The 26325-nt window shown below is 59.8% G+C and overlaps 1 protein-coding gene across 4 annotated transcripts in view; it reads left to right on the top strand.

Annotated features, from left to right (window-relative positions):
- The window catches only part of RXRA (retinoid X receptor alpha), a 107629-nt gene that overhangs the window by 6747 nt on the left and 74557 nt on the right, over nt 1-26325 (top strand). The window contains exon 1 of one of the 4 annotated variants that reach the window (XM_080561672.1): nt 163-568. The exons of 1 other annotated variant lie outside the window; for it this stretch is intronic. In XM_080561672.1, coding sequence (XP_080417798.1) covers nt 541-568 — 28 coding nt within the window. In that variant the 5' untranslated portion in view covers nt 163-540. Of the gene's footprint in view, nt 1-162; nt 569-26325 lie in introns of those variants that run through there. 2 more of the 4 variants (XM_080561676.1, XM_080561674.1) reach the window with 2 other exon arrangements.

Raw genomic sequence — 26325 nt, 5'->3', positions numbered from 1 at the left:
TTCTCATTTTCCCCTTTCCCCCCATCGCCCCTCATCCCCCCCAAACCCCCTTTTCTCCTTTAATTTCCCCTCTCCCCCCCATCTCCCCTCCCACCGCTTCATTTTCCCGTCCCTCGCCCCCGACCCCCCCGGCGCGGGGCGGCGCTGCGCTGCGCGGGGCGGGCGCTGCGGGGCGGTCGCGGCGCTCGCTCCCCCCTGCGCGGGCCCCGGCGCGGAGCCGAGCCGTGCCGAGCCGTTCCGTGCCGTGCCGAGCCGCGCTGAGCCGAGCCGAGCCGTGCCGCGGAGTTACATTGTTGGGACTTTGCACCAAACTCGCGCCGCCGCCGCCTCGGCTGCGCGCCCCGCCGCCGGTGCGGGGCTGAGCCTTCCTCCTCCTCCCTCTCCTCCTCCTCCCTCGGGTGGTTTTTTTTTCTTTTTTTTTTCCTCTCTTTTTTTTTCCCCTCTCCCCTCCCTCCCTTCCCCCTTTCGCTTTGATTTCGCTCCCCGCCCCTGCGCTGTGTGTTTTCCACCAAGCCCCTTGGCATGAGTTAGGCACCAGCGATGGACACCAAACACTTCCTGCCGCTGGGTGAGTTTGGGGCCGAAAAGCTCCTCCGTTCCTACCGCGGGGCGAGGGGGGGGGGGGGGGGGGGGAGGACTTAAAAAAAAAAAAAAAATTAAAAAAATAAAAATATGAAAAAGAAGAGAGCGAGCTGCCCCCCTCCTCCGCTTCCCCTCCGGTGTCAGCTGCGGGGCATCGGCGGGGCTGCGCGCTCGCCTCCGCGGCGTGCTTGCTGCTCGTTTGTTTTGTTCTCATCCTTATTTAATTATTTTTTTATTATTTTTTTTTAAATCTTTTTTTTTTTGGGTGAGGCGCAGCCGGGGGGCGGCGGGCCCGGGGCTGGCCGAGGGGGCTCCGGGTGCAAGCGGGATTTTCAAACGGGGCAGCCCCCTCCCCACCGCCCCGGGCTGCTGCTGCGGGGGGGGGGGGGGGGGGGGGGCTGGCAGCTCGCTGCCTTGGCTTTTTTATTTATTTTTTTTGCCCGTTTCCCCTCGATTTTCTCTTTATTATCCCCTCCCAAGCCCCCCTTTTCTCCCCAGGGTGCGCAGCCGAGCTGGGGGCAGCACCAGCAGGGTCCCGCATCGCCCCTCGCCGCTGGCGCGCTTGGGACCCTGCACGTTTTTCTTTATTTTTTTTCCCCCTTTTTCTTCCCTGCTTCTTTTTTCTTTTTTTAAGTTAACGTTTTGAACCCCGTCTCCAGCCGGAGTTTGCCATCGTTTGGGTGACTTGAGTCAAGTCGTGGCTTGCAGGGGCGAATGCCTCCCCGCGCCTGGCTTTTTGGGAGAAGTGAGATTGCAGAGCTCGCTGCTCGGGGAGGGGGAAGAAGAAAGTTTTAGCGAAGTTGCCTGGCGCCAAGCCCTTGGCGAGGAGGAAGAAGGGCCGATCCTGCCCCCTCTGCCACCGCTCAGCCCGAGACCCCCAGCCACCGTCCTGACACCCCCCTGGCCCGTGCCGGGGCTCCTCCGGGCTTTAAATCTGTGCACGAGCTTTGTTAGTGTGTGGTGGTTGTTTTGGGTTGTTGTTGTTTTTTTTTTCCTTCCCTCTGAAGAATTGCAGTTTTAGTTGTTCCTTTCTAAGCTCAGCAGAAACACATGGAGCCGGGGGCTGGCGCCTGCCCTCCTGGCACGTCGGGGGCTTTGGCAGAGAGAGCCCAGCTCCGCAGGCTGGTGGGGAGCTGTGTCCCCCCCCCAAAAATGGGGCTATAGGGAGACCCTCATCAGTCTGGCTGTGAGATGGGGAAACAGAGCTGCGTTGACTTATCCAAAGTTGTTGTTTAGGCTCGAAGCATCTCACCTGCAGTCCTGCTGTTAGGGTCAGACGGGTTTGGGCTGGGTCAAACGCAGGTGCCTGGAATGATCCCAAACGCACCCCCCTGAGCAGAAATCACCTGCCCGTGGCCACGCTTGGGGGTGGCTGCCGTAACTATTTACACCTCTTTCCAATCTCTGGTGGAAGAGAGAGCCCCCAGCCTGTGCTGGTGGGGGCAGGATGAGGCCCTGCCTATCTGCTCGCCTTTTCTTCCGCACCTGAGCGCTGGTGCGCCGCGGATGCTGGCTCTTGTGCTGTGCTCTTAGTCATGCTGGCTTTGCCGGGGGAGGCGAGGGGGAGCGTGTGTCACCTTGCTGCCGTCTCGGGGAGGGATCCTCGCGCCGGTGCGGGTGAAAACCCGGCGATTTGTCCGCTCGCCTAGCGGCGTGCGCCCGGTGGGGAGAGGGGAGGCAGCCGAGCGCACCGAGCTGCCGGGAGGGAGCACCCAGGCAGCTGCCCCGGGACAGCTGGGGGTGCTTGGCTTTGCGTTGCCGGCTTGGGAGAGAATTCAGCAGCTCGTGGGAGCTGATTGAAGTGTGTGCAGCGGGGGCCGGTGTCCGCTGTGCGTTTGTGCTGCTGCGGGAACGACGCGCAAACTTTATCCGCTGGCCTTCGGTCACGCGTTGCTTATAAAAAAAAAATCGGCTTTGGTTTACGGCCGGGGGATCCTGCAGGTTTGGGAGGGGAGGACTTTGGTGCTGCTTCGAGCACGGGAGGCAGCAAAGGCCTGGCAGCAGGCAGGCAGCTTGTGAGGGTGCCTGGAGCTGGCGGGGCCCTGTTGCCTGCAGGGGGGTGGCTCTGACCCTGCTCCTGGCTCTGCAGGGCACCGGTGGTTTTACCGACCCCGTTGGGACTGTGGGTGGCTGGAGCTGGCGTGTGCAAGACAAGGGACGGAGAGAGGGATCTCCGGGCTCGTGCTGGTGGTGTGTTCCTGCACGCTGGCACAGGCCTGAGATGGGGAACTGGAGCAAAACGGTGCTGCCCCATCAAAATCTCAGCTCAGTTTGGCCTAAAAAGGATAACCGCGTGGAGGATCCCGGCCAAGCCCTGCCCTTGGTTAGACTCAGATAACCCCGCTGATGTCATGGGTGGAAACGTGGCCAGCGCCGGGCACTTTTAATAGTAGTATCTCATTTTCCTGCTGGTCTCGGGAGCGGGTGGCAGATGCCAGGCAGAGGCTCCGGCGGGGACGGCGTGTCCCCGGGCACCTCCTGCGCTGGGAGCCGTCGCCCTGCGGCTCTGCGCACCGTGGTCTGCACAATCCCACTATTGCTCCCTTCTCTGTGCCTCTTCCCAAGAAGAGGGGGGTCCTGTGATGGGCAGGGGGAGCCCTCCCTGGCTCAGCTTCCTTCCTTCACCCTGCTGTGGCCGGGGAGAGCCTGGGTGCTGTGCAAAACGCAGGGCGAATCGGGGGTGCCGGGGCCGAGACCTCGGTGCGATCCCCCATCCTGCTCCTTCTAGCTGCAGGAATTTATGGCAGGTGAGCAAATCCGTAGGGAGGAAAGAACAGGAACGGTGCAGAAAGCACTGCGGCTTGCACGAGCATCCCGTCTGGGCAGGAGGAATCCCCTGCCCCGCGCCTGCAGGGTGCTGAGCGGGGCTGCGAGGGTCCCCGGGGGAGCAGGAGGGCGAGGACGGCCGCTTTCTGGTCTCTTGCTGAAGCACAGAGCAGGGCTCGACCTCTCCCGAGTGACACATGCAAAACAAGCTGGGAAGGAATTTTTGTCTTTATCAGGATCTCGGCTGTGACAGTTAAATAAATCCTCGGAGGGTCCATGAATTTACTCCGCCTCGTCCTGCTGTGTTTGAGAGCGCGTTTGTACTCCTTGTGTTTAGGGCATTTTATTTATTTAAAAGAGAGCGGGGAAGAAAGCCGCAGAATTTTAGTTATTCATTACAAATATTATTATTGGCATTTTTGCTCCTGTTGGGGGGGGGGGGGGGAATTCAAGGGGGGGAATCAAAACATTTCACTGGAAAATACACCCTGCCTTCGTCCCACCCACATCTTGAAGGCGAAAATAAATATTTATTAAGAAATGGGTTAAAAACCTTTTTGTTGCAGTATTGTTTTCTGGGAGCAGGGGTGGATTCCCATATGCCAGAGTCCTGCCGCATGGCTGAATATCTTCTTTTTGCGTGTTTTTTTTCCTTTCTTTTTGTTGTTGATGGTTAAGAAAACAAACAGCGGAGCTGGTGGGGCAGGGGCTTGGGTTTTGGGCCATGCCTCGTGTCGCAGCGTGCTCGGTGCTCTGAGCATCCCGGTGCCTCGGCGGGTGCAGGGGGTTCCCACGAGGCTCTAGATGGCCTGAAATCACGGAATGGTTCCTGCTATAAATGTCCTAAATGTCCTGAGCCCCTGCTGCCAGAGGTGCTGGGGTAACAGGAGGTGGTGGCGATGCCAAGCGGGTCCCCGCCACCAGCCTGGTGTAACCGAAGCCGCCTCGAATCGCTGCCGGTGAAGCGCCGGCTCTTGCAGGGCCGTTCCCTGGGAGCTGGGTAACCTAATTGGGCTCTAATTAATCCTGATGGCTGGCTCCGAGCCCCAGCGCCTCTCCCCGCGTCGCAGCCGTCGTCGCCTCCCTCGGAGCTGGGTCTTTCCCCGCGGTGCCGCCGGGCAGGGGGGTGCTCGGTGGAGCAGGATCCGGCCCGGCAGCTCCGTAATTGCTTCCTAAAAGGCCCAGGTGGGCTCTCCCAAGTCAGCCCAACTACAAAGCGATAGGGGAGGCAGCCTGGGTGGCTTTATTTTAATTGATTTTGTCAGGAGTAGCTGTGTTTTATTACGTTTAAAGACTAGACTCCGGGATAACTTTGAACGTTTGACACGCACACAAAAAGCAGCTTTCTGACGTTTCCCCTCTTTGCTTGTCTCTTATTTTATTTCTCTCTTCTCCTCCTCCTCAAAGCGAAGCGTGTGCCTGGAGGGAGGACAGGGGAGGAGGGAGGAGTGGTTGTGTCTCTCCAAAGGCTGCTCAAACATCAAGGCAGTGCGAAGCAGACGAAATAATATTGCAAATAAGGATTTAAAAAGCCCTACAGAAGGATTCCCGCACATGCCAGCCGGCTCAAACTGCTTGAAGATTTTCAGACAGATGCAATTTAGCCTCGGAAAATGCCCTCTCGTTGTAATGGGAACTTGCCTTTTCTCAGAGTGTTTTGCTCAGAATAAAGCAAAGAAAGTCAGCGAAACAACCTGAGTTTTTATTTTGGGAAGAGACAGCGTTTCAAAATGGAGGGTGTTTTCTGAAATAAACAGGGAGCGACAGCTCCTGTACAAGAAAGGGAAGAAAGAGTTCAAATTCAGCCCAAACGCTGCTCTCCTCCTTTGAAATCTTGTTTAACGTGGAGTTAAAAAATAATCCTGTTCAAACAGGCCACTCGTAAGCACGAAATGTGTTTGTTTTTTTTTTTATTGTGATCGACAATAAAAGTTTCAAGGTTGCAGCTTGGGGCTGTGCTTCTGCCCCCGGCCCTGTTCGTGCCCTGGGAGTGGGCTGGGAAACGGAGGCAGGCCCCGGGGACCGGCTGCTGCCCCCGAGTGAGGAGGGGTTGGGATTGTAGGGCTTTTTTGGGGTTTTGGCGCTCGTGGGGATGCCACCGAGGGGTGCTCGTGTGGTCACTTGAAGGTCCCAGCTCTCGGTAGCCAAACCAAGCTGCTTTTTGGTCTGGGAGTCAAGAAAAGCCTCAGCTGGTGATTTGTGTGCGGCCTGGGCGCTCCAAAGCAGTGAGTAAAGAAGAAACACCCCAAATCCTGGTTTTATGAAGTATCCGGAGCAGGGCTCAGGTCCCTTCTTCCTCCCTCCTTTTCTCAGTGATCCCCAGTGCCCCCCAAACTCCCCTGGTGCCCCCACTGCCCTCCTCCCGTGCGCGACTTCCCTGTGCCCACTTTTGCGCTGTCGGTGGTGGAAGAACTGACTTTGGTGACCGTTGTGGTGAGATGCCCGCGAGATGATCTGGGCCTGCCCCGGGGGGCTCTCCGAGCCCTGGCGGGGCTGGGTCCATCGGGTGGGTTTCCCGTTGTGTTGTCTGAGCGTTTGAGTTGGGGGTCCTGGCTGAGCCGTGGCCCCTTCCTCGCGTTGAACCGCGTGCGAGATCGCTGCGGAGCGAGGAGGTAAAAGGTGCAGCAGCGCTGGTGTTTGTGAGCAGTAAAATGGTAACGGGATTCCCGTCTGGTCGGTGCTTCTCACGGCCTCCTCTTTTGCAGAGTTTTGGCTTTTTACAGACTTTAAAAAATAAAAAAAAAAAGAGGGGAGCAGGGCTGAGGGAGGCGAGGGGCGCCCCCGGAGCCCCGCCGCCCGCTTGCCTGGAGGCTTAAGCCCCGCTGAGCTCCGGAGCAAATCCTTTGTGCTGGGGCTGCCAGGAACGCGTTTAGGGACGGATGCCCTGTCTAGTTTCAGCTGGCTGTGCGGCTCTCAGCGCCGAGGCAGAGCCATTTGATTATTGTTTTTCCATTTTTGGCCGACGAGTAAGCGCTGGAAAGTTTTCGCTGTGAACTCTGTGGGCTGCCGCGATACGATTTCGCTGTGGGCAGCGCGTCTCCTACGTACCCATTACCGAGACGGAATGAGGCAATGTCAGCGGTGAAGCAAGAGCGGAAGGAGCGGGGCAGACGGGCTGGCACGGGCGAGCCGAGATGTGTAAGGAGATGCGGAGGTGACGGCGGGAGGCGGGCGGGCTGCGCCCGTGCGGAGACTCGCTCTGAGAGCGGCGGCGGTGGTGGTGGAGGAAGGAAGGAGCAGGGCGATGGAGCGGCAGGAGAGGCCCCCGGGGAAAGCTCACACGGCTGGGGAAGCTGCTACAGATCCGGGGGACTGGTGCAGGCGGCTTGCGGGCGCTGTGGCTTCACCGCCCTGCGGCGTGGGGACCCACGGTTGGGTGGAGGCTCCTGCAAAACGGCACTAAGAGGGAGGCCCCCCCTTTCCCCGCCAGTGCTGGAACACCCCATCCTTTCCCCCCTTCTCCTTTTGGAGCCCCGTTTCTGGCAGAGGAGAGGCTTTATCAGGCAGGGGAAGCTGCGGGCTCAGCCCCCCAGCAGAGGAGCGGTGGCCCCTAACGCGGCGCTGCAGGGCCCGGCTGGCAGCAGATAACGGTGTATCAGCAGCAGGTCGTGCATGCTCACACCGTGGTGGGGTCGTGCACGGTGTTGGGGTTGCTTTTGGAGCCCCCATCCCCTCCTGGCAACCCGTGGGGCCGGCGGCTCAGAGCTGGGACCCTCCGGGGACACCCGGTCCCTGTGAGGGTGCAGGGAGCTGGGGCGAGTTGGAAGGCGCTGTCTCGGAGCGCTGCACCTGCAGAGCCAGCCCTCCCTTTTGACATGCACTTGTTCGAGTGTGACTTTCAATTGATCATAAAAACCCAGCGTGAGTCGCAGCGCTTCTGCCCTCCAGCCCGCCGGGCTCCCGTCTCTCCGCGCTCGGGTAGCGTGAGGGAGAATTGCCCTCCCGTTCATCCTCCTAATTCCTGATGGGGAACCACTTCTTCCAGGGTCTGCTCCCCCCCCCCCTTGATTTGTAATACGTTAGAGATAGTCACTTAGCATTTTAATTTAATTTTCTCTCTCCTTTTTGATTTTTTTTTATTAAAACGTTTCAACCCAAGCCGCCAGGGTGGGGAGGGAGGAAGGTGCAGCTCCCTGCTCCATCCCCGCGCAGCCCCCGTGTGCGTGCGTGTGGCTCACAGACAGTGAAATTGCACCCTAGAGTTATAAAGCAATTGTCTAGCTCAGCAGCAGAATGAGCATGAAATGGTGCAGAAAGCAACTAAATAAAATTGGGTAAGGCAGATGCATGAAAATAATGACATCTCTATACCGTAGTCAGGCGCGCTCGCTCTCTCTCTTGCACACGCAGATAAACTTTTATAACAGACTTAGCATTTATTTTCCTAGAAACTCTTCTGAAATGGAAACGCGTTGGTTTGCCGTGAGCCCCCGTGCCCCTCTCCCTCGCCGTGGGAAAGGTGTCGCTGGGGCCGCCGGGCTGTGCGGCCCCCTCTCCTCCCCGCCGCCTTCCCAGTCCCCTCCTGCTTTTCCCTTTCCTGTTTCCCGAGCAGGATTTTTATGCTCAGTCGAACACCGAAACGATAACCTTTGCAACTTCATTGCCCTTCTGCGGCAGCGCAGGGCTCGGGGAGCGCCGCGAGCGGGTGGCTCCCGGCGGTCACCTGCCCAGCGCGGCGGAAAAGAGCCCAGGAGCATCTCCCCAGGCTCGTTCTCGGGCTGTCTCTTCTGATTTTCCTCCCTGGGCTGGGTGGAGGCAGCCTGAGGGGTGGCACTGTGTGGGTGTCGTGTGGGGCTGGGGGACCTGTGTCTGCCTGCAGAGGTTTTCCCCGCGGCAGCGTTACGCTGGGTATGGCAGCATGGGTGCGGAGCTGGGTTAAAAACACCCCAAACTGGAGGTCTGGACGCATGGGATCCGTCCCTAACCATCTGCCCCCGAGCTCGGTGCTGCCTTCCCTGCTCGCAGGGTTGTCTCGCTCCGTGCTCAGATGCTGCCCCGGAGCCTTTAACCTCCGCAGAGGCACGTTCCCCCCCATTAGCTCCTGGGAAGCTGATATGTTTCCTGACATTGTCTGACGTCTCGCTCCTCCTGCGCCCGCCCGAGATTCCTCCCAGGGTGGAAACAAGCTGCTAATCTTCCCACCCAAGAGGCCCTTTACGTGAGATTAAGGCTGCGTCCCCACCTGCCTGCGAACCCGTTCCCTCTCCGCGGGGGAAATCCAGTCCATCCTTCAAAATTCAGTGCAGCCTTTTGCCGCTGCCAGCGCTCCGACTCCGAGCGTCCTGCTTGGCCGTGATGTCCCCAGGGTCCAAACGTGGCACCGAGGGATGCGTGTGCTCCCGTCCCCTGCCCCTGCAGACCCTGCCCTGCTGGAGGAGGCTTCCCTGCAAGCGCTGCTGCGGTCGGGTGCCGAGGCTGCGCCCCGATTTTGCTACAGGGAAGCGCAGGCTTGCAAAAATCCGCCTGCAGGCATCCATCAGGCCCGGTGTGAAAGGTTAAAGAAATCCAGAGGAAACAGAGCGATGAGCCTGAGAGAAAGGGGTTTCCTGTACCTCCCCGGGCCACCCAGGCTCCCTTCCTGTTAGGGTAAACCTGTCGGAAGGCGAAACTTTCTGCGCACCTAAGCAAGCTGCGGGCTGTTGGCCGGGCACGCCGCGGCGTTAATGCTTTGTGCCTCTCCCCGGGCGGTTGTGGGATGCCTGGCAGCTTTGGGGGAGCAGCGAGGTGCTCGACCCCATGGCAGGGAGCGGAGCTGTGGGGTGTGATGCCGGTGCTGAAAGCCATCCTGCCACCCGTCAGCCCGAAATCCCTCGTCCTAGCAAAGCGTGCCCAGAGCCGCATCAGGACCGGAGGTCGTCACCGCTGGGGGAAGAGGTCAGGCTGCGGGGACAATTACCTGCAGGCCCCCGTTTAAGCACTTAGGAAGGCTTAGCCGTGATCCCTGCCCGAGATAGCCTGGCCCCAGGCCAGCTGATACCTATTGTTTGCAAAGTCGGAGGCTTTATCCAAACACGCGCCCAAAGCCGGCTCAGAGCATCTGATGGGGGGCAGCGGGGTCTTGCTGCGAGAGATACGGCAACGCAGCGCCCTGCCTGCGGGTTTCCCTGCTGCTTGTAGGGTCGGGAGACGCGGATTTAATCCGTGAGGGTTTTCGGACGTTGCTTTTCTCATCGCTGCTGCTTGCCCTGGTGGGCCGGGTGCCGTGCCAGGGGAGCGGGGCATGGAAAACCACCGCCGGTTTCTGCAGCGAGGTGTCAAGGCCTCCAGGTGTGTGCAGGAGATGTTGCAGGGCAGGGATTTCTCACAGCCAGCCCCGGGTGGCAGATAGCAGCGCCTGTGGGTGGGGAGGCTGCACCTCGCCTCCCCAAATCTCCCCGAACCCCGGCTGATTTATGCCTCCTCCAGCTCCCCTTCTTGCCACCAGGGCGTTTGTCCCACGTCCCTTGCTGTCACCAACTTCCCTGGTGCAAGTCCCCTGGCTGGGCTTGTCCCCACTGCTCTGCCGTAAGGTTTTGGGAGCAGAGAGACTTCGGTGTGGAGGGCAGGATCTGGCCCTGGGTGGGAATTCCTGGGGCTCAGGAATTTTTTTAATTCCCTGGCTGGGAATGAAAGCCCTGCACGGGGAGGGAAGCTTCAGCTGGCGAGGGGGAAGCCGGCCAGCTCCCTGCTTGAGCGTACGTCGCAAATTAATAATAGAAGTGACTCTGCTAAAAAAAAAAAAATAGCACGTTGGCCTGTCTCGTAGTTATCAGCGGGGAAATCGCGGGCACGCGAGGGCTCGCAAACAAGCGGTTTAATCCGCAGCCCTATTTCAGAACCAGGGGAAGGAGCCCCCCTCCGTGGGGCTGGGGGCTGCGGGGTCCCCTGGCGGGGTCAGCGCTCGGCATCGAGGGGGCTGGGGGTCCCATCGCCGTGCCTGAGGTCTGGGATTTTTTTGTAATTTGCTGACTTTGTTATTAGGGCAATAACGTGGCTGGGCCGGGGGGGCGGGAGCTTGTCGTTAACATCTCCAAATGGCGTTGAAGCGCTCGGCGTGACAGCTCGGTATGGGGACGAAACGTTTTCCAAAATTTCAGCGTCTGTTTTGCTGTGGAAAGGTGAAATCCTGAGAGCACCTTGAAGGAGCGCTGGGAGAAAGATTTTTCCATCCGAGCTCTTGGCCCTGTCAGTAGCTGCAGAAGAGGAATGTTATAAGGGGCTATTCATCACTGCAATTATTTTATTAAGAGTACACAGTGTGCTTGGGAGCTGGAAGAGATGGAGCTTTGGGATGTTTTCAGCATTATAAATACTGCTTGATTACATCACCCGGCTTTTAAAAAATGGTATGTGTAGCCCTGGCGAAAGAGGACTCGCAGACAACCTCGGAGAGCGGAGCTGCCTGCGTGCTGCTGGCCCCGCGTCCCCGCAGGAGCGGCGGGGAGCGGGACTTTGGGGCTCCCAGCCCACCTGTGTCGTGCGGATCCCCCAAAATCCGGCTCTGGGCACATGGGGAGGCTGCAGCCGGGACCCCAGGCTGCTCACCCCGCGGATGGGCCGAGAGCTGCCCTCCTCCCTTTGCTCTCCTGCAGCGTGGCCTGAAAAGCTGAACCCTCTGCGCCGGGCAGGGGGTGGGCACTGAGCTGCAGCATCCATATCAATGGGAATCCTGCCTCTAAAGCTCAAAAGGAGGCTCGGCTGCTGCTTTTTTGCTCTCCCATACGCTGCTTTTGCCTCCTGTCTCGGACACCTGCGTGTCGGAGGGGGGGGGTTTATCCCAGCATCTTCATCCTTCTTCTTTGTGCCTTTTTCCCCTGCTTTTGTTGCGCCTGTTTTCTACCGCAAGTTGCGGCCCTCGTTTTTAGGGGAGGGCCTCTTGAAGCCTGGAGCTGTTGTGGGGCCACCAAAAATGGGTTTCCAGCAATTTCAGCAAACCCAAGCAGCCACCCTCGCTCCGGTGCCGTGTATCCCAGGGGAGCTGATCCTGCAGCAGGGACGGGGCACGCTCCCCAGCAGGACCAGGGGCTCGCAGGGCACGCAGCGTGCTGCCCGGAGCTCCGCTAGCACAAGCCGTAGGATGCTGGTGCCAGCTCCAAGCCCCCCTTTTTCCCCTCTCCCATCTCCGGGTAAGGCAGGCTTTTCCTCCAGCCCCGGCGCTCTCTGCAGAAAGGCTCCATTCAGCTCCGAGGGCACGGGGCCAGCGTGGGAGGGACGGCGATGCCGGGGGGCGCGGGGCTGATCCTGCACCCCGCTGTGCCCCTTCGGAGCAGCTCAGCACGGGGCAGGCATCGCAGGCAGGGTTTTTTGGGGCACGCCTTTGCCTGCGAGCCGAGCGGCTTCCCCGTGCCTCCCATCTCAGGAGCTGGGCCGTCAATGGAAGCGGTTCGAGGGTGAGAAGTTCCAAATGTGAAAGCCTTTATTGCTGGGTAGAGCTAGGTTTGTTTTGTTTATCATCCATTTACTTGCCTTTGGAGGCATGCCCAGATTTCTCCGATTTTGTGCGTGTGGATGTGTGATTTATTAGGATTCAGGGTTTTTTTTCTTTTTTTTTTTTCTGCTTTAATTTCACTTCCTCAAACTGACAGGCCGCTTGAACAAACTTCTTTTGGATGATTTCCTCTATCGTTCGAAAGGGATGCCTAAAAATACAGAGAAAACGCTGCGGCACGGGCGACGATCAAAAAAAAAACAACACGCGCTTTGCTGCCGTGACAAGCCCCTTCGGTAACGGCGAGAGCTCGGGGGCTAAAAAATCCCCAAAGGTTTCACTTTGGGGTACTTGGGGCTTTTGAGAGCCCGTCAGCGATCGCTGGCTCCGCTCGCTTCTCCGACGGTCCCGTGCGCACTCGGGCACGTTCGTGGCTTTCTGCATGCGGGCGGCCCATTAAAATAGCCGTGCGTGTCTAAAGCTCTGCCAGCTCGCAGCTTTGGTTTCCTCTCCTCGGTTTGATCTGTTCCGCAGCACTCGGGAAGAAGTGGAGGGAGGGGGGGGGGGACAAAAAAAAAAAAAAGAGATCCACTTAGGAAACCCTGGGAAACGTAATCGCGGCCTCCGGAAAGCGGGGAGCAGGTAGGCGAGGGGCAGAGCTACCTGTGGCAGCTCCGAGCTCTGTTTGCTGCTTTTGTTCTGCCGGGGATTTCTTTTTTACGAGCTGGATTTCGCAACGGAGCCCTTGCTTTCGAAATAAAGAGCCGGGTTTTGCCTGGGCGTTCTCCGGGCCGGGCCCTGGGTGTGCTGGCGGTGGGGGGAGGCCCCCACAGCAGGGTTTAGGGGTGCAGGAGCACAGGGGGGGGGGACCTTCAGAGGTGCCCCGTCCCTCGGGGCCTGGCAGCGAAGAGGCTGCGATGAAGGAAAACTTCCTTTCCCCCTGTCCGGACTGTAAAAGCGTGAGAGAGGAAGAAAGAAACAGATTTCCCCCAGGGCTCGGCGGTGATAAAAGGCCTCTCCTTTGAAAAGCGCGGAGAGAAAAGCAGCGTGGCTCATCCTCCGAGGGAAGGAAGGGAGAACATCCCCGTACGGGGACGGAGGGTGCAGGGGATGGGGCGCATCCTGCGGGAGCAGAGCTGAGGATTTGGGATGGGGTGGGTGGGCTGGGGGGGCTGCGGCTTTGCTGCCTCCCCTCCCCACCTTGCTCAGCCGGGGCAGGAGAGCTCTCGGCCAGCCACGCACAAATTTTCTGTCCCCTTTTACCTTTGGCCCTGGGGTTGGAGAAGAGTGGGACGGGGAGGTGCGGCCCTGTGCCAGGACGGGTGTTCGTCCCCGGGACGGGCACCCGAGGGACTAACGCAGCTCTTGGTGGCTTTTTTCCCAGCGTAAGGCTGGGAACAACGGGGTTTTGTGGGCTGGCTTGGCCCTGGAGGATCTGGGATGGAAGGAGCTGGTGGCAGCGTGGCCTGCTGCGCTGCTGCGGCTTTTCCCAGGCTGGCTTTTTTTATTTTTTTTTGCAGTCCCTCCCGTTCCCACGGGGACACGTGGCAGCGCTCCCACTGCTGCACGGCAGCACCGAGGTGGGGGCTTTGGGGCTGCCCCCCAGCACCCAGCGTGCCGGAGGCACCCTGGGCTCATTGCGGGGGCCGAGAGGACACGGGACGTGCCGAGCATCCCCGGGGACCAGGCTGGGCGAGGAGCACCGTGCCCTGCCCGCACCCCTACAGCACAACCTCCCTCCTGCCAGGGTGAAGGCTGGGGGGCTCGGGGGGGGGGCTGCCCGTCTTTCCACAGCCCTTTTTTTTCCTCCCGTCGTCATTTCCTTGGTGCCGACCAGGCGTGGTGCTGAGCCGCTCCGTCACCCGGTCAGCACTGGGCGGTGGAGGCTGCGCCGCCGATCCCGCGCCCGCTCGGCCTCCCGGTCGTCTTTATTGTCGCTGTGGTTGATGATTTATTTCGGGCGGCATCCGCCCTGCCTCGTGACTTGGTTGGGGAAAAAAAAAAATAATAATAATAAAAAAAAAATAGAGCAAACACAAGGGCAGTGCCGTGAGCTGGGGGTTCCCTTCCCTGCGCCCCCAGCCCCCTGGGTGCGAGCGGCGGGGGCTGCCCCGGGGGTTTTGCAGGGGGCTGGGGTGAAGGCAGGCACCAGCCCCGCGGCGGGCGGCCCTGTTGGAGCTGGGAGAGCGGCTCAGCGGGGTCGGGCGGGCGGTGGGGTGGCAGCAGCCGTACGTTGTGCCGGGGAGCGCGACTGCCGCTGCCGTCAGCGGGTTTGGAGGCGGTGGAGATTGGTCTGCTGGCTGACGGCTAGCTGTGCCTGCTGGAAGTGAGGAACGACAGCCCACGGCCGGTGAAATCCTCGTTATACTGGAATTAGGGAGTTTCTGCTTAAAAAAAAAAAAAAAAAGCACCAAACCCAAATAAAAGTAGAACGTGACCCCGGGAAGGAAGGCTGCGCTGGGTGGTGGTGTGGGCTGAGCTCTCGCCCGGCCCTGCTGCCCTTTCGGATGGGGGCACGGGGCAGGCTCAGCACCTGCACGGTGTCGGAAACCAGGTCCTTGCTGAGAGCTGGGGAGCGGAGCCTGGCTGCCGCTCGCAGGGCTTCGGTGCGACCTTCGTTGTGAGCCGGGCTTGGAGTCAGCAGCCCGGGCGAGCCCTGGCAGCATGCAGACAGTGCCGCGCTCCCACACCTGCGCCGGCTTGCGCTCGCTTTGCTTCTGGACGGGGATTTTGGAGAGCATCGGCAGCCTCCTGCTGTCGGAGAACCGCGCGGGGCCGGCTGGCGGGCGAGGACAGAGCGTCCTTGTGTGCCGGGAGCCTTTGAGGAACTGGGCGTTAGACGGCGCGTGTCGCCTCTCAGGGGCACCTCCTGCCAGCCCGCCCTGCCCGCCTGCTCCTCGCGCTAGCGGTGGCAAAGCAGGGCTGAGGTTTCGCGGGTCAGCCGGGGCTGGTTGCAGCCCGCAGCCCTTCGTGCCCTGTCCCTTTGGCAAAGCCCACCGCCCTTTGTTTGTACACAGAGGGAGCGGGTGACTCACAAACCCTCGGATGGAAAGGGGATCGGGAAATTAGCTCACGGCTCTTGTGAAAGAGCGAAGCCAACTCGATACCTATAATTAAAGCGGGTGTCAAGGAATGAAGTGCAAATTCCTCCGTGGGCATATCACTGGGAGGGAAAGCAGCGCCTGCCGGCTGCCCTGGCAGCGGCGGCTCCCGCCGGGAGGACGCAGGGCTGCGAGGGGACAGGGCCGGGTGTCCCCTGCGGCAGGCACGAGCCGATGCGGGTGGCATCAGGCACCGGCCTGGTCCTGTCCCCGGCCGTGCTTTGGCCAGCGGGAAGCTTTGGGGCTGCTCAGTGCCCTGCGGGGCGGCCCTGCCCCGGGCAGAAAAGCAATGGCTCGGGCAGCGCGCCCCTTGTCCACCCAGTCTGGCTGCTGCCACCGGCTGTGGGGACCGGCGGTGCCATCACCGGTTTGCTCCATCCTCGCCCTCACTGTTAGGGTTGCACTGGGTGATCGTCGAGGTCTTTTCCAACCTGAACGGTTCTACGATGCTGTGATTGCCCTCGTTACATTTATTGTTTGCTCCTGTTGCCGCTTCTTTTCCTCTGTTCTGGGGCATGGCCAGGGCATCCTTCTGAAGACGTCGGTGCTGTGCCAGGAGCTGTGGCAGGGCGGGCTGGGGAGAGCCAGGATCCTGCTGCGGCCCCGAAGGTGCCGGGCAGCCCCGCAGAGCTGTGCGACGGAGCCGTCCTGAGCAGCATCTGGGCTTGGCGTTCCCCCTCTCCAGCCCAAACACGCCTCTGAGGGGAAGAGCTCCTGCTTCAGGCAGGGAAACTGAGGCACGGGGTAGCGTTACTTATTCGGATTGACTGCAGAGCACACGCAGCGGTTCCAGCTCTCGCACCGGCCCCGTCTTTTGCAGCCGCTCCTGCCCGCAGCCCCTGGCCTCGTGACAAGGACGCGGAGCACGGCGGGGTCCCGCGGGTGCTGCTGCGGCTCTCACCCGGCGCGGTGCCCCTGCTCGGTCCCCGCAGCCACCAAATGGCAAATCTGCTGAGCAGACGGAAAAAGAAAAAAAAAACACCCAACCCGGTCGTACAAGGAAGAAATGCTGGTGTGTCCTGGGTGGATTAGTCGAGACTCCTCGCCGGATTCCTCCGAAGGGAGGTGCTCGCGCTGGAAGCCGGCCACCAGCCGGGCCTGCCGCATTTTTCCTGGATTCTCTTACCATTTGGGGACTGAACTTTTGTCTGAAAAACTATGTATTTTTAACTTGGTTGTGTCTGAAAGCGCGGCGTGGCTTTGGGCCGCTCGGCTTTGTCCTGGCCCGGTGTGCGCCCAGAGGGATGCGGTGGGAGGTGGGGGCCGGATCCTGGTGCCCAGCCCAAGGTCAGGAAGCGAGAGAAGGAAAGGTTTGCTCTGACCCAAAAACAGGAGTGGGAGAGGTTGCCTCCTGCTCGGTCCCATCGCCCAAAATGCGCAGCGGGAGAGCAGAGCGGCTGCACTGGGCATGTCAGAGGGCAGAAGCAGCAGCGGTGGAGACGTGAGCGAGAAAATGCGGTGTGAAGACAGGGAAAAAAAAGGAGGAGAGGGGATAAATATTTCAGAAAGTCTTGCAGCCCCCGACACGCGGGACTGACGGACGCAGATACACGATTGCCTTGGAAACAGCCGCCGGAGCGCGAGCTGTTTCTATCTCCAGGTGCCTTTTTCCATCCCAGCTGCTGCAGGGCACCTGCAGCCGCCCTCAGCTCGCTCCCTCCTGGGGCTGGGCCCCGGCTGCAGCCCGAGCAGAGCCAGCAGCTCCCGCACCGGGCCCGGCTCAGCCTTTCGGGCGATAATTTGGGGTTTGGGGCTGGCTTCGAGCTCCGCAGGGCAGCGCTGGGCTGCGTTGTAAGGTTGCCGTGCTCTGCGGGGCCGCTAGCTCGCTTCCCCCGCGCGGGGCCGGGGCCTGCCCAAGCCAGCGGGACAATCCGGGCTGTGTTTTCCTAATTCAAACAAATAAAACAACCCCATCCGCGGCGTTATTTACAGTACGCGCCGGGGAAGAGTCAAGCTGAATATTGTTTCCTTGCCGAGTTTTTCCCTTTGTGGCTCACACACGAGTTTGTTGTTGTTGGCCGGCTCCGGCGGCCCCGCTCTCGCGTGCCGGGCTGCTGCCGGCCGCCCCGGGGAGCCGGCGCGGGGTGCTCGGCGCTGGGCTCCTCCGGTGGCACGTGCGGGTCCGTTCCTTTGCAAGGTGCTCGGGGAGCACCCCGGGTGCTGTGCGGAGGGGCAACGGGTGGTTTCCCGTCGGTGTCGCCCGCAGCATCCCTCCTGCGGGGCCGTGCCGTGGCCCGGAGGCATCGCTCCTGTGCGCGGGCTGAGACCTCGCAGCGCCTGGTGGTGTGGGTGGTTCACTGGGGGCCGTGGTTTTGGGGAGGGGAGCAGCGTGCTTTGGGCGTCGTGGGGGGAGATGCGGACCCAGGGTGGTGGGAGGAAGGCGGCTGCTCGTCCCCTGCCCATGGGGTTTTGCTCCCCCGGAGCATGGGGAGCTTTGGGCAGCGCTCGGCACGCACCCGCGATGGCCGAGCAGGCCAAGGCTTCCAGCTGGGCTTAGAGGCTAAAGTCTAGCTAATGAGTTAATGGCAATTAATTAACTCCAGGGCACTTTACAAATATTAACTAATTGTTTTGCTGGGGGCAAGGTCCGTACAATTACCCCACCTGACAGGCCGTGAGGGGTGGAGGAGCCGCGTGCCCGCAGAACCGAGGTGCGTGAACATCGGGGCCGCGACGCGAGCCGGGGGCTAATTCTGCTCCTGCTGATGCGGTGAGCAGTCCCCCGGGGTTTGGGAACAGCAGGTCCAGATCCAAACGCAGGCTCGTAGATGCTTTTCAAGAGAAGCAAAATGCACCCCGTGGCACATTGAGCGATGGCTGCGGTGCGCTCTGAGCGCCGGAGAGGAGCCCTCGTGCTCTTCGCTGGGTCGTAGTAGGTGGCAGCAGTGGCTGTGTGGGTACGTTTATTTTTAAATCCCCCTGGACGGAACAGTTTGGCCCTGGGGTGGTGCCGGTTTGTTTGTTTATTTACTTATTTTGGTGGCCTGAGAAGTTTGTGGAAAGGTTGCAAATGGCAACTCGTTGCCCTGCCTGTTTGGGGAGGGACGGGATTAAATCTCAGAGGCCCATTGTGCGAGCGGAGCTAATTTTAGGTCTCTGATCTTAAAATAGATGAAAGGAAAAAAAAAAAAAAAAAGAAAAAATCAGGCTTTTCCCCCCGGGGCCGAGGGAAAACAGTCTGCTGAGGTCGGCTGGCCACCTGCGAGGTGGCCCCAAGGAAGGGATGCAGCCGATGCCAGCCAAAGTCAACACGGGGGAGGTGAGGGCTGCTCGTGGCTGGCGGCTGCGCCGCGAGGGACGCGCGGCGGGGAGCAGCGTGGGAACAGGGCAGGAGTTAGCCCCGAGGCTGTCATGCCTGGGGAGGCTGCGGTGCTGGGCCCCGCTGAGGACCACGGGGCGTTAGGGAGCGTCCCGGAGCTGCTGTCCCCTGCCTCCTGCAGGGCTGACCCCAGGCTCCGTTTCGGTGTCCTTGTCCCCAGCCGAGGAGCGGCGTCCTCTCGACGGGCCGGCTCCGCGGAGGCTGGAAACCATTTCGTGGCGGGCTAGTCCTCCTGTGAGCAAATATTCTGGCTATATTAAAATGCTTGGGATTTTCTAGCGAGTTTGAAGCTCTCCGAGCAGTGCCAAGAAAAATTCGGCAGCCTCCAAAAACATCTTTCCCGGAGGATTATTTGTTCCTTTTGCCAGAAGGATGGAGGAGAAGCTGGTGGATTCAGGTGACTCAGCCCGGTGTGACCGGCTGGTCCCATCCTGTCCCATCCCATCCCATCCCATCCCATCCTGGCAACTTGCTACCGCGCCGTGCAGGTGACTTCGCCAGGGTCCCCTCTCCGCTGGCATCCCTGGAGGAGGCTCAGCAGAGGCTGACAGCAAGCAGGGCATCTTGAAAACATCCCGCGAGCTTGTCAGCACTTCGTAATCTCCTTTCTCCCTTCTCCCCAGGAAACCTCTTGCAAAGGTGTTGACAAATTCGGAGGATATTGCAGCCCAGCCAGCGCGTGAGCTTCTGATGAGCCGTGGCGCGGGGCCGTGCGCTCGGTCCCCCCCCTGCAGCTCACCTGTGCGAGCTCCTAAGGCTGGAAACCTGCTCCTAGGGCTGGAAACCTGCGCCTAGGGACAGAGCTGGAACTATTCTGGCCGTTCTCCTAACAACAAAACCAGAGAACGCTGCGAGCTGCTTTGCAAACCGACAGGGGTAGCAAAAATGCGAGGCATGCGTTCAGGCAGCACGTCGGTCCCTGGGTGTTTCTGCAGGGAAGAAATCTGCCCGATTCCATTTTCTTCTGGTTAAAACCTCTTTTGTGACCCTCCCCATCCCCCCTTTTCGATAGAAGGATAACTTTCAGCAGCTCACACGCTGTAGGTGGATGTTTGGATTTGGAGGTGTTTTTCCATATGCTTCCCATAGCTTCCCTCACAGATTTTGCGCAGGGGATGGGAGGGAGAGGTAGGCTGCCTTAATATCATATGATGAAACGAAATTAGCTCCACTTTACATAAATTGAAAGCACCAGAGCATGTTAGGCCTGGGGAAGGCTTGCTGGGGGTTTCTTACCCTCCTTCCCTCTGCTGAAGTGGGGGGAAGCAGAACTGGGGGTGCTGGGGGAGCCGAGGCCCCCGGCCGGGACGCTCCTTGCACGCTGCCCTGTGCCTGCAGCGGGGGAATTCCAACCTGCGGCGGGGGAATTTGGGTCAGAGGTGCTCTCGGTACGAGGAATATGATCTAACTGGGGCCTTTCGTGTTGTTTGGTTTTATTTTTTTTAAAGGCACTTCTGTAGGCAGGGCTGGAAGAAGAGCCTGGTGGGAAGGTGGTCACATCCTGACCGTCCTTAACTGGTCGGGGCTGATGGAGAACAGGTCGCCAGCTGGGGGTGCGTTTGTGCCCTGCCGGGAAGGGTGAAGCGGGCAGAGCCCCGAGCCCCCGGCATCCCCTGCAAGCCTGTGAGCTGGCGTGGGGCAGGGACGCCTCCGGGCTGGGAGCTGGAGGTATGAAAATGCCAACCCGTGGGAAAAGAGTTGGCATCCCGGTGCCTGTGAGCTGGGAGCGCGGGTTTCTGCCGGCGGCGCTGGGATTTCATCGCTGCTCCTGCGTTGCTCCTGCCCCGCCGGGAGGAGGTGGCGGCCCCAGGGTGCCAGGGCAGGAGGCAGGGGTGGAAGCGTAGCTGATAAAAGCACCGTGGGGGCACGTGGGGGGCTCAGGGGGCTCCCCACACCTTGCCCATGCAAGTAGCAGCTGGACTGGGGCTGTGCCACCGAGCGTCCCGTTCCCCTGTTGCCATAAATGCAGGGCTCGCCTGTGCGCAGAGCTGTGGAAGGGGTGGGTACGTGGCAGATTTTCCTTGTAAATAGCCCAGAAAAGGAGCTTTTACGCAGAAACGCGTTAGTTGTTGTCTGCTGTCTTAGCCAACGTACCGCAGCCTCTTAAAAACTGTTTGTTTTCATCCCTGACATTAATGCGTGGTCTAAAATAAGAGCTGCAATTTCCAGACACTTTTGCTATTAGTGACAGGCAGGAGTTAACCATTCAAGCTTAAATTAATTGTGCTGTGGTTTTTGTTTTTTTTTTTCTCTTATTGATGCATAATGTATGATGAGAAAAAGTGAAAAAAATAATTAAAGTCTGAAGAGCCCTGCATGGATTCATTCATTATGAAATCTGGGTCAGCAGCCGGGGAAGGGAAACAAGGAGTGGGGGGGGGGGGGGGCGCCCGAGTGGAAAAACAGGACTTCAGAAAGGCTGCAGGCGGCGGAGGAATTCGCGAAAGGCCTTTTGGAGGCAGCCTGGGAAAGCCCAAGTCGCACGGTGCCTGCCCCCCAGGAGCAGCGTTGCGAGGGTATTCCCTCGCTGGGGGGGCTTCTCCTTGGGGCCGGGGTGGGCGCAGGCGCCGTGCTGAGCCCGCAGATGCGCACGGAGGTGCCCGAGGGGCTGGGTCCGAGTGGCAGCAGGTTTCCAAAAGCGGCCCTGCGCCGAGAGCTGGTGCGCCCGGGGGCTCCTCTGCCCCCCGAGGCAGCGTCTCGCAGAGGGGCTTGCTGGCGGGCGGCGCTAAGGCGGTGGAAAATCCCTTAATTCCTCTGGGGGCTAGTGCCGGGTGACCCTGGGGCACAGGAGGGCTGCTTGGGAAGAAGCAAACCAGAAGAAAAAACCTGTATTGGTCATCTTTTGCTCAAAATTGTCTTTTTTTTTTTTTTAATAGTAACTCAGGAAACCCCATTTTTATGCAGCAGCGTGCAAGTCTTGGAGCAGTAGCGTCTGGAGGGCTGCGGTGGTGGGTTTGCGAACAGGAACGGGGTTTTGGGTGCCTGGGGGTGGCGAGGGGGCTCCGCAGCCCTGGGCATCGCACGGGGTTTTGGTCCCGGTCTAGGACACAGCTAATTGGTTTGCAAAGAGCGTGGCTGAAGCTTGGAGTCGTCCCCCTTGGCAGGAAGCGCAGATGCTTGAAGCCGTGCTTTTGTCCTGATTTAGAAGAATAATATAGTACTTTCAGATTTTAATCGCAAAATGGAAATTCTCCTCCTTCCTCTCGCTCTGCCCACAGGAAACACAGTTGAAATTGATTGGCCTTTGCAAACAATCAGCATTCATCCTTGAGAAATACTTTCATCATAAGAGCGTTCATCCTTGAGAAATAATTTTCTGACCAAGTCAGATTAAGTGCTCTTCAGCGCGAGGACTCTCCATCCCCGTATCCAGTAAGACGGAGCTGGGATCCCGGTGGGAGACTCTGGGCTTTCTGTTCCAGCAAATATTACTTGCGGCAGTTAGAGGAGACCCTTCCTCTTGTTTTACCTCGCTCAATAGCCGTGTAAGCGTGGAGACGTGCACCACAAAACGCGATAGGGGCATCGCTGTTCCCGGAGAACCCCCCAATCTCTCCTGTACGCAGGCACGCGCCCATTTTTTTATCTTTCTGGGAAGAAACGTTTCTGCTCTCTCGCAGATCTGCTTGTATCGCGCGGCGCCCGTACATCAATTGATGTTGAATTCAGATGCTCGCGCTGTAGCAGCCGATGATACGATCTCGCGCGCAGCAGACGTGGCAGGATGGGGCGGCTTCGAGGACGGATACAAATGCGCATTGATCGCCCTGCTGCTGCGGTGCATGCAGATCTGCCGCTCCCTCCCCGAGCTTCCCGGGGCAGATCTGCCTTTGTGGGACGGATCCAGGCAGGGCACAGCCTGGGTCGGTCCCACGGGGACCTCCGTGTGTCCCCGTGCGAGTTGGTGCCGAGGCTCCCCGGTGTGGCCATCCTTCTCCAGCCAGCTCCGTTGCTGGCTCTTGCTCTCTCTCCCCAGGTCTCTGGTTTCCCTCCTGCTCCCCGTGCTCAAAGGCCGGTCTGATTTATTTCCAGGCCGCACGGAGGGATGCTTCGGGGTCAGGAATGCTGGGAAGAAATGGTTAAAGCAGAGAGCCGGGATGTTTTCCCACACGGTGAATGGTGGGGGAATACAGAACACGTATTGAATCGGAGGGAAGTAATAACGCTTCTAATTTTCCTGTGTGATTTAATAAAAATGTAAATTGACTTCGGGTGGATGACTCACTATGGAGGGTGGTGTCGATCAAGATTAATTGGTGGCTGCGTGAAACCAGTTGGGCTTTGTTCCTTCCCCTCAAAGGCAACTGGAATTCCTCTGCGATAATAGCGAAGCGATGCCCTGGCTCGGGGGGCTGCTGCCGTGCGGGGCTGCTCTGGCCCCATCCATCCATCCATCCCAAACCAAAGCCACCGGGCAAAAGGGCAGCGAGGTGTCCCCATGGGGTCGGGTCCCAGCAGTGGGACCGGGCAGGATGTGGCCCTGGGGCAGGGGGACTTCGTCCACCCGCTGCCGGCTCCTGCCAGGGCGAGCGCAAGTGCGCCAGGACACTGCACTCTGACCCGAGTTCAGCTCTGGACACTAATGGATTACAAATAACAATAATAAATGACAGGAGATGGGATAATCTACCTACCGTAATGTCGTATTGCCGTGGCTGTTGGTTATATATTAATGTATAATTGTATTACGTTAGCTACATATGCATAAACCCGGTGCGCCGGGGCCCCAGCCGGCCGTTAACTCTCTGTGGTTCTCGCGCCGCCGGCATCGCTCGCCCCGTGCCACGCACACGGGGCTGCCCGGCCCCCCCCGGGGCCAAAACCCCGCACCCAGCTCCCCGAAAGGCAGAGAAAGTGGGAAGGGATCCGTGCGTTTTGTTGGTCAGAGAAATGGGGGAGAGTGGGAATCCAAGCCCACCGCGGTCCCCCCGTTATCTCCGGCCCCGTTTTGGCTTCCCACCTGAGGGCGGTCTGCAGCGAGCGGTGCCGGGATAGCTCCCCGGCACATACTTGGCGTGACCAAGACCCAGTTCTGTCGAAAGTAATGAAGTGAGAGCCCTTCCCTTCAGTTATTTTTAATGCGCTGAACCCTGCGACGGTTCTGCTCCGGCTCTCGCAAAGAGGAGCGAGCTGCCTTTTGTTCGCAGAGCCTCCCGCGCCGCCCTGCTCCCCGCCAGGGCGCGGAGGGCAGAGGGGCTGCGAGCCACAGGAGCGATCCCATGAGGATGCCCCGACCTTCGCCCCACAGCTTCTGGTCCCGTGTGTCGAATCTTAGTCATTTAGGCTGGAGAGGACCTCTAGGATCATCAAGTCCAACTGTAGGACGGTGTCAGAGCACGCGGCGAGGAGCTCCTCTGCCGCACCCCGATGCAGCGCTGCTCCAGGTGGCCGTGGCCACCTGGATTTTGTGCCCGCGATGGGGTGGGATGCGTGCACTCCATGGATGGGGTGGGAGGAGCGTTGTGCTGCACCACTGCAGGCTGCTGCTCGCGTTGGAGAGCTCAAGTTCTCATCCTCGTATGAAATGAGGGCCAGAAAACTCCCTTCTCGGCTCAAGCCCCACTTGCTGGGGGCTTCTCCTGCAGATGTCCACATGCTGGTCGCTGGTCCCATCCCCGGCAGTTGCTGGTCGCCCATGGGATGCCAGCCCGTGGGATGGGTGCTTGGGCATGGGGAGGAAGGGGAGATGGGGGTTGTTCCCCTGTCCCCATCCCGGCACATCCCTCCCGCCTCCCTGCCTCGGATTTGCGATCCTCTCCCCTCTCCTCCTGCGAGCGCGAGAAGCAGAGGCAGGAAACGCAGCCTGCTGCCAGATGGCTAGAAATGTAGCATCTGTAATACTTTATCAGAAGAAATTACAGCCCAGTCGCTCTCCCTGATTAAACAGCCTGGCCAGATCCTCCGTGAGCCAGCTGGATGGCCTCACCCTCTCGCGACAGGCGGGGAAGCGACGGAGCCGGGGGGCGCGGGGCGGAGGGTGGCAGTGGGATGGGGACGGGGTCGGACCAGGGGCGTGCGTCCCTCCGTGCGGTGGGCATCCCCTCCAGGAGCTGGCATTTCCCCTCTCTTCTTCCTGCTGCTGTTTTTCCAACATCTTTCCCTCTTTAAAAGCCAACGCCAAAGCCCCCCTGCAGGTCGGTGGCACTTTGCATTTGGAAGACGCTTGGTGAAGGCAGAGCGCGAGGAGCACCGCGGGTGGGTGCAGCATCGCCCCGCCAGCACCCCCGGCCTCCCGGCTCCCCTCGCCCGCTTCCCCGCGGCCAGGACGCCCTGAAAGCGCCCGCAGGAGCGCAGCCGGCAGCGAGTTTGGCAAGAAGGGAAACCGAGGCCGGGCGCTGGGCTGTTTCTAAGCTCTGAAAGGTCACCGAGAAGCTAGCGGGAGGCAGCCGCAGAGCTGAAGCCTCGGAGCAACCTGTCCTCTGGCTCACCCTGCCCTCGTGCTTGTACTGAGCTCGGTGGCCAAAGCGCCGCGCTACCGCTTTCAATGGACTTGGCGTACGGACGACTTTTATATGAGTTCACTCTGTCTGGCTCCGGCTACGCTGGTGAAATGCAGGCGTGGACTAATGCCACTAATTTCCACTAATGCCGGCGGAAAATCTCTGGCTGGCAGGAGCGTGGCCGCCTTCCCGGGCGGCTGCGTGCACGGCGTGGGCAGCGGTGCAGGCGGGGAGCGCCGGCACGCCGCTCCCGAAGGCTTCGGCGTCCTGGCACCTCTCCTGCCTGGTTTGCTGCACCGGTACGTGAAGGGGTGACCAGATATTTTTTTCTAAATGGAAACCGGGAGGTATCCGTGCTCCGAAACGTGTGGAATCAACCGTAGGCTGTAGGAGGTGTGTGTATGAAACACCTTGAATAGCGCGAAAGGCGCGGAGGTGGGGAGAGCTGGTGTCCAAGGCTGGCTTTGCAGGGGATGCTTTGGGAGCTCCGGAGGAGCGCCGTGTCCCCGTGCCTCTGTCCTGAGCCCCGTGGGACCCAGCCAGCGGTGCCTGGCACCGGCCATCCCTCTGCCCTTGGTGGGGAGGAGGTGCCCGTCCCCAGAAAGGACCAAAGAAGCGCGTTTTCTGCTTAAAATCAGCTGAAGGGCGTTGGGCATGTTCGGCGCTGGTGCAGGAGCAGTGATTTGAGCGGGTCTGCAGTTGGGTGCAGGACGGGTGGTGAAGGGGCTCCGGCGCGGGGAGTGTTGGAGAAGCAGCTTTCTTTGGCGGCGAAAATGCAGTGCAAGGCGTTTCTCTGTGGGGTGAAAAGTGGCTGCCGTGGGATGAGCCTGGAGACCCCAGCATCTTCTCTGAGGGGCTGAAGTCATTTCTGTGCGTGGGTCGAGCACCCTCCTTCCTCCTGCCGTAACCTGGGAGCCTCTGGCACAGGGAACCGGCCGGAGGAAGGGAACCGTACACCTTGAGAAACATTATCTCCTTCCTCGCCCATTAATGTTTCATGAGCAGATTAAAAATTTAAACCAAAATGAGCCCTGCCATCAGAGGAAACCGGCTCGGTTTCAAGTTCTGTTTAAGTATTTTTCTTTATAATGTAGCTGTGTCAATTAGAAAATGACATTGCTATTTAAAATGCTGTTCCGTAGCCCTCTTTAATTAAGGCAGCGATATAATACCAATCTGCTCTCATTAATGAATTTTTAACAATCAAAACGAGAGGTGAACGGCGCGCCGTTGGCTTTGCGGCGGGGGCATTTTCTCCTGGTGCTGGAGGTGCCGGGGCTGCCGGGGGGGCTGCTCCTGCTCGGCCCCACAGCCCAGGGATCCATCTCTTGGTTGGTTGCGGTGGAAATCGAGGGGCTTCGACCCTCTGGAGGCTTTGCAGGGTTGACCCGCGAGGGGAAAAGGCCTTCCGTAGGCTGACGGGTGCCTTCGTGTGACCTGCGCGCGATCTCCGCGAAAAACCAAACGCAAGCCGAAGCCTCGCAGGAGCTCGAGCTCGGTCCCAGTTTATTCCCCGTCCTTCTCCTTCCTTCTCCGGGCAGTAACGCGGCCGAAACGAGAGACACGACCGCGGCTGGGAGCCTGGCGGCCGCCTCGCCCCTCCAAGGGGGTTTAATCCTGCCCGGTGCGGCGCATCCCCTGCCCCTTTCCCCCGGCGATCCCCTGACCTCGCCGTTCCGCTGCGGCAGCAGAGCGCGGCGCGGTGCCCGC

This window comes from Anser brachyrhynchus, assembly GCF_964034855.1.
Source record: "Anser brachyrhynchus genome assembly, chromosome: 19".
In the NCBI taxonomy this organism is placed as follows: domain Eukaryota; kingdom Metazoa; phylum Chordata; class Aves; order Anseriformes; family Anatidae; genus Anser; species Anser brachyrhynchus.
The sequence above is the reverse complement of the archived record's forward strand: the minus strand, read 5'-3'. Positions and strand labels throughout refer to the sequence as shown.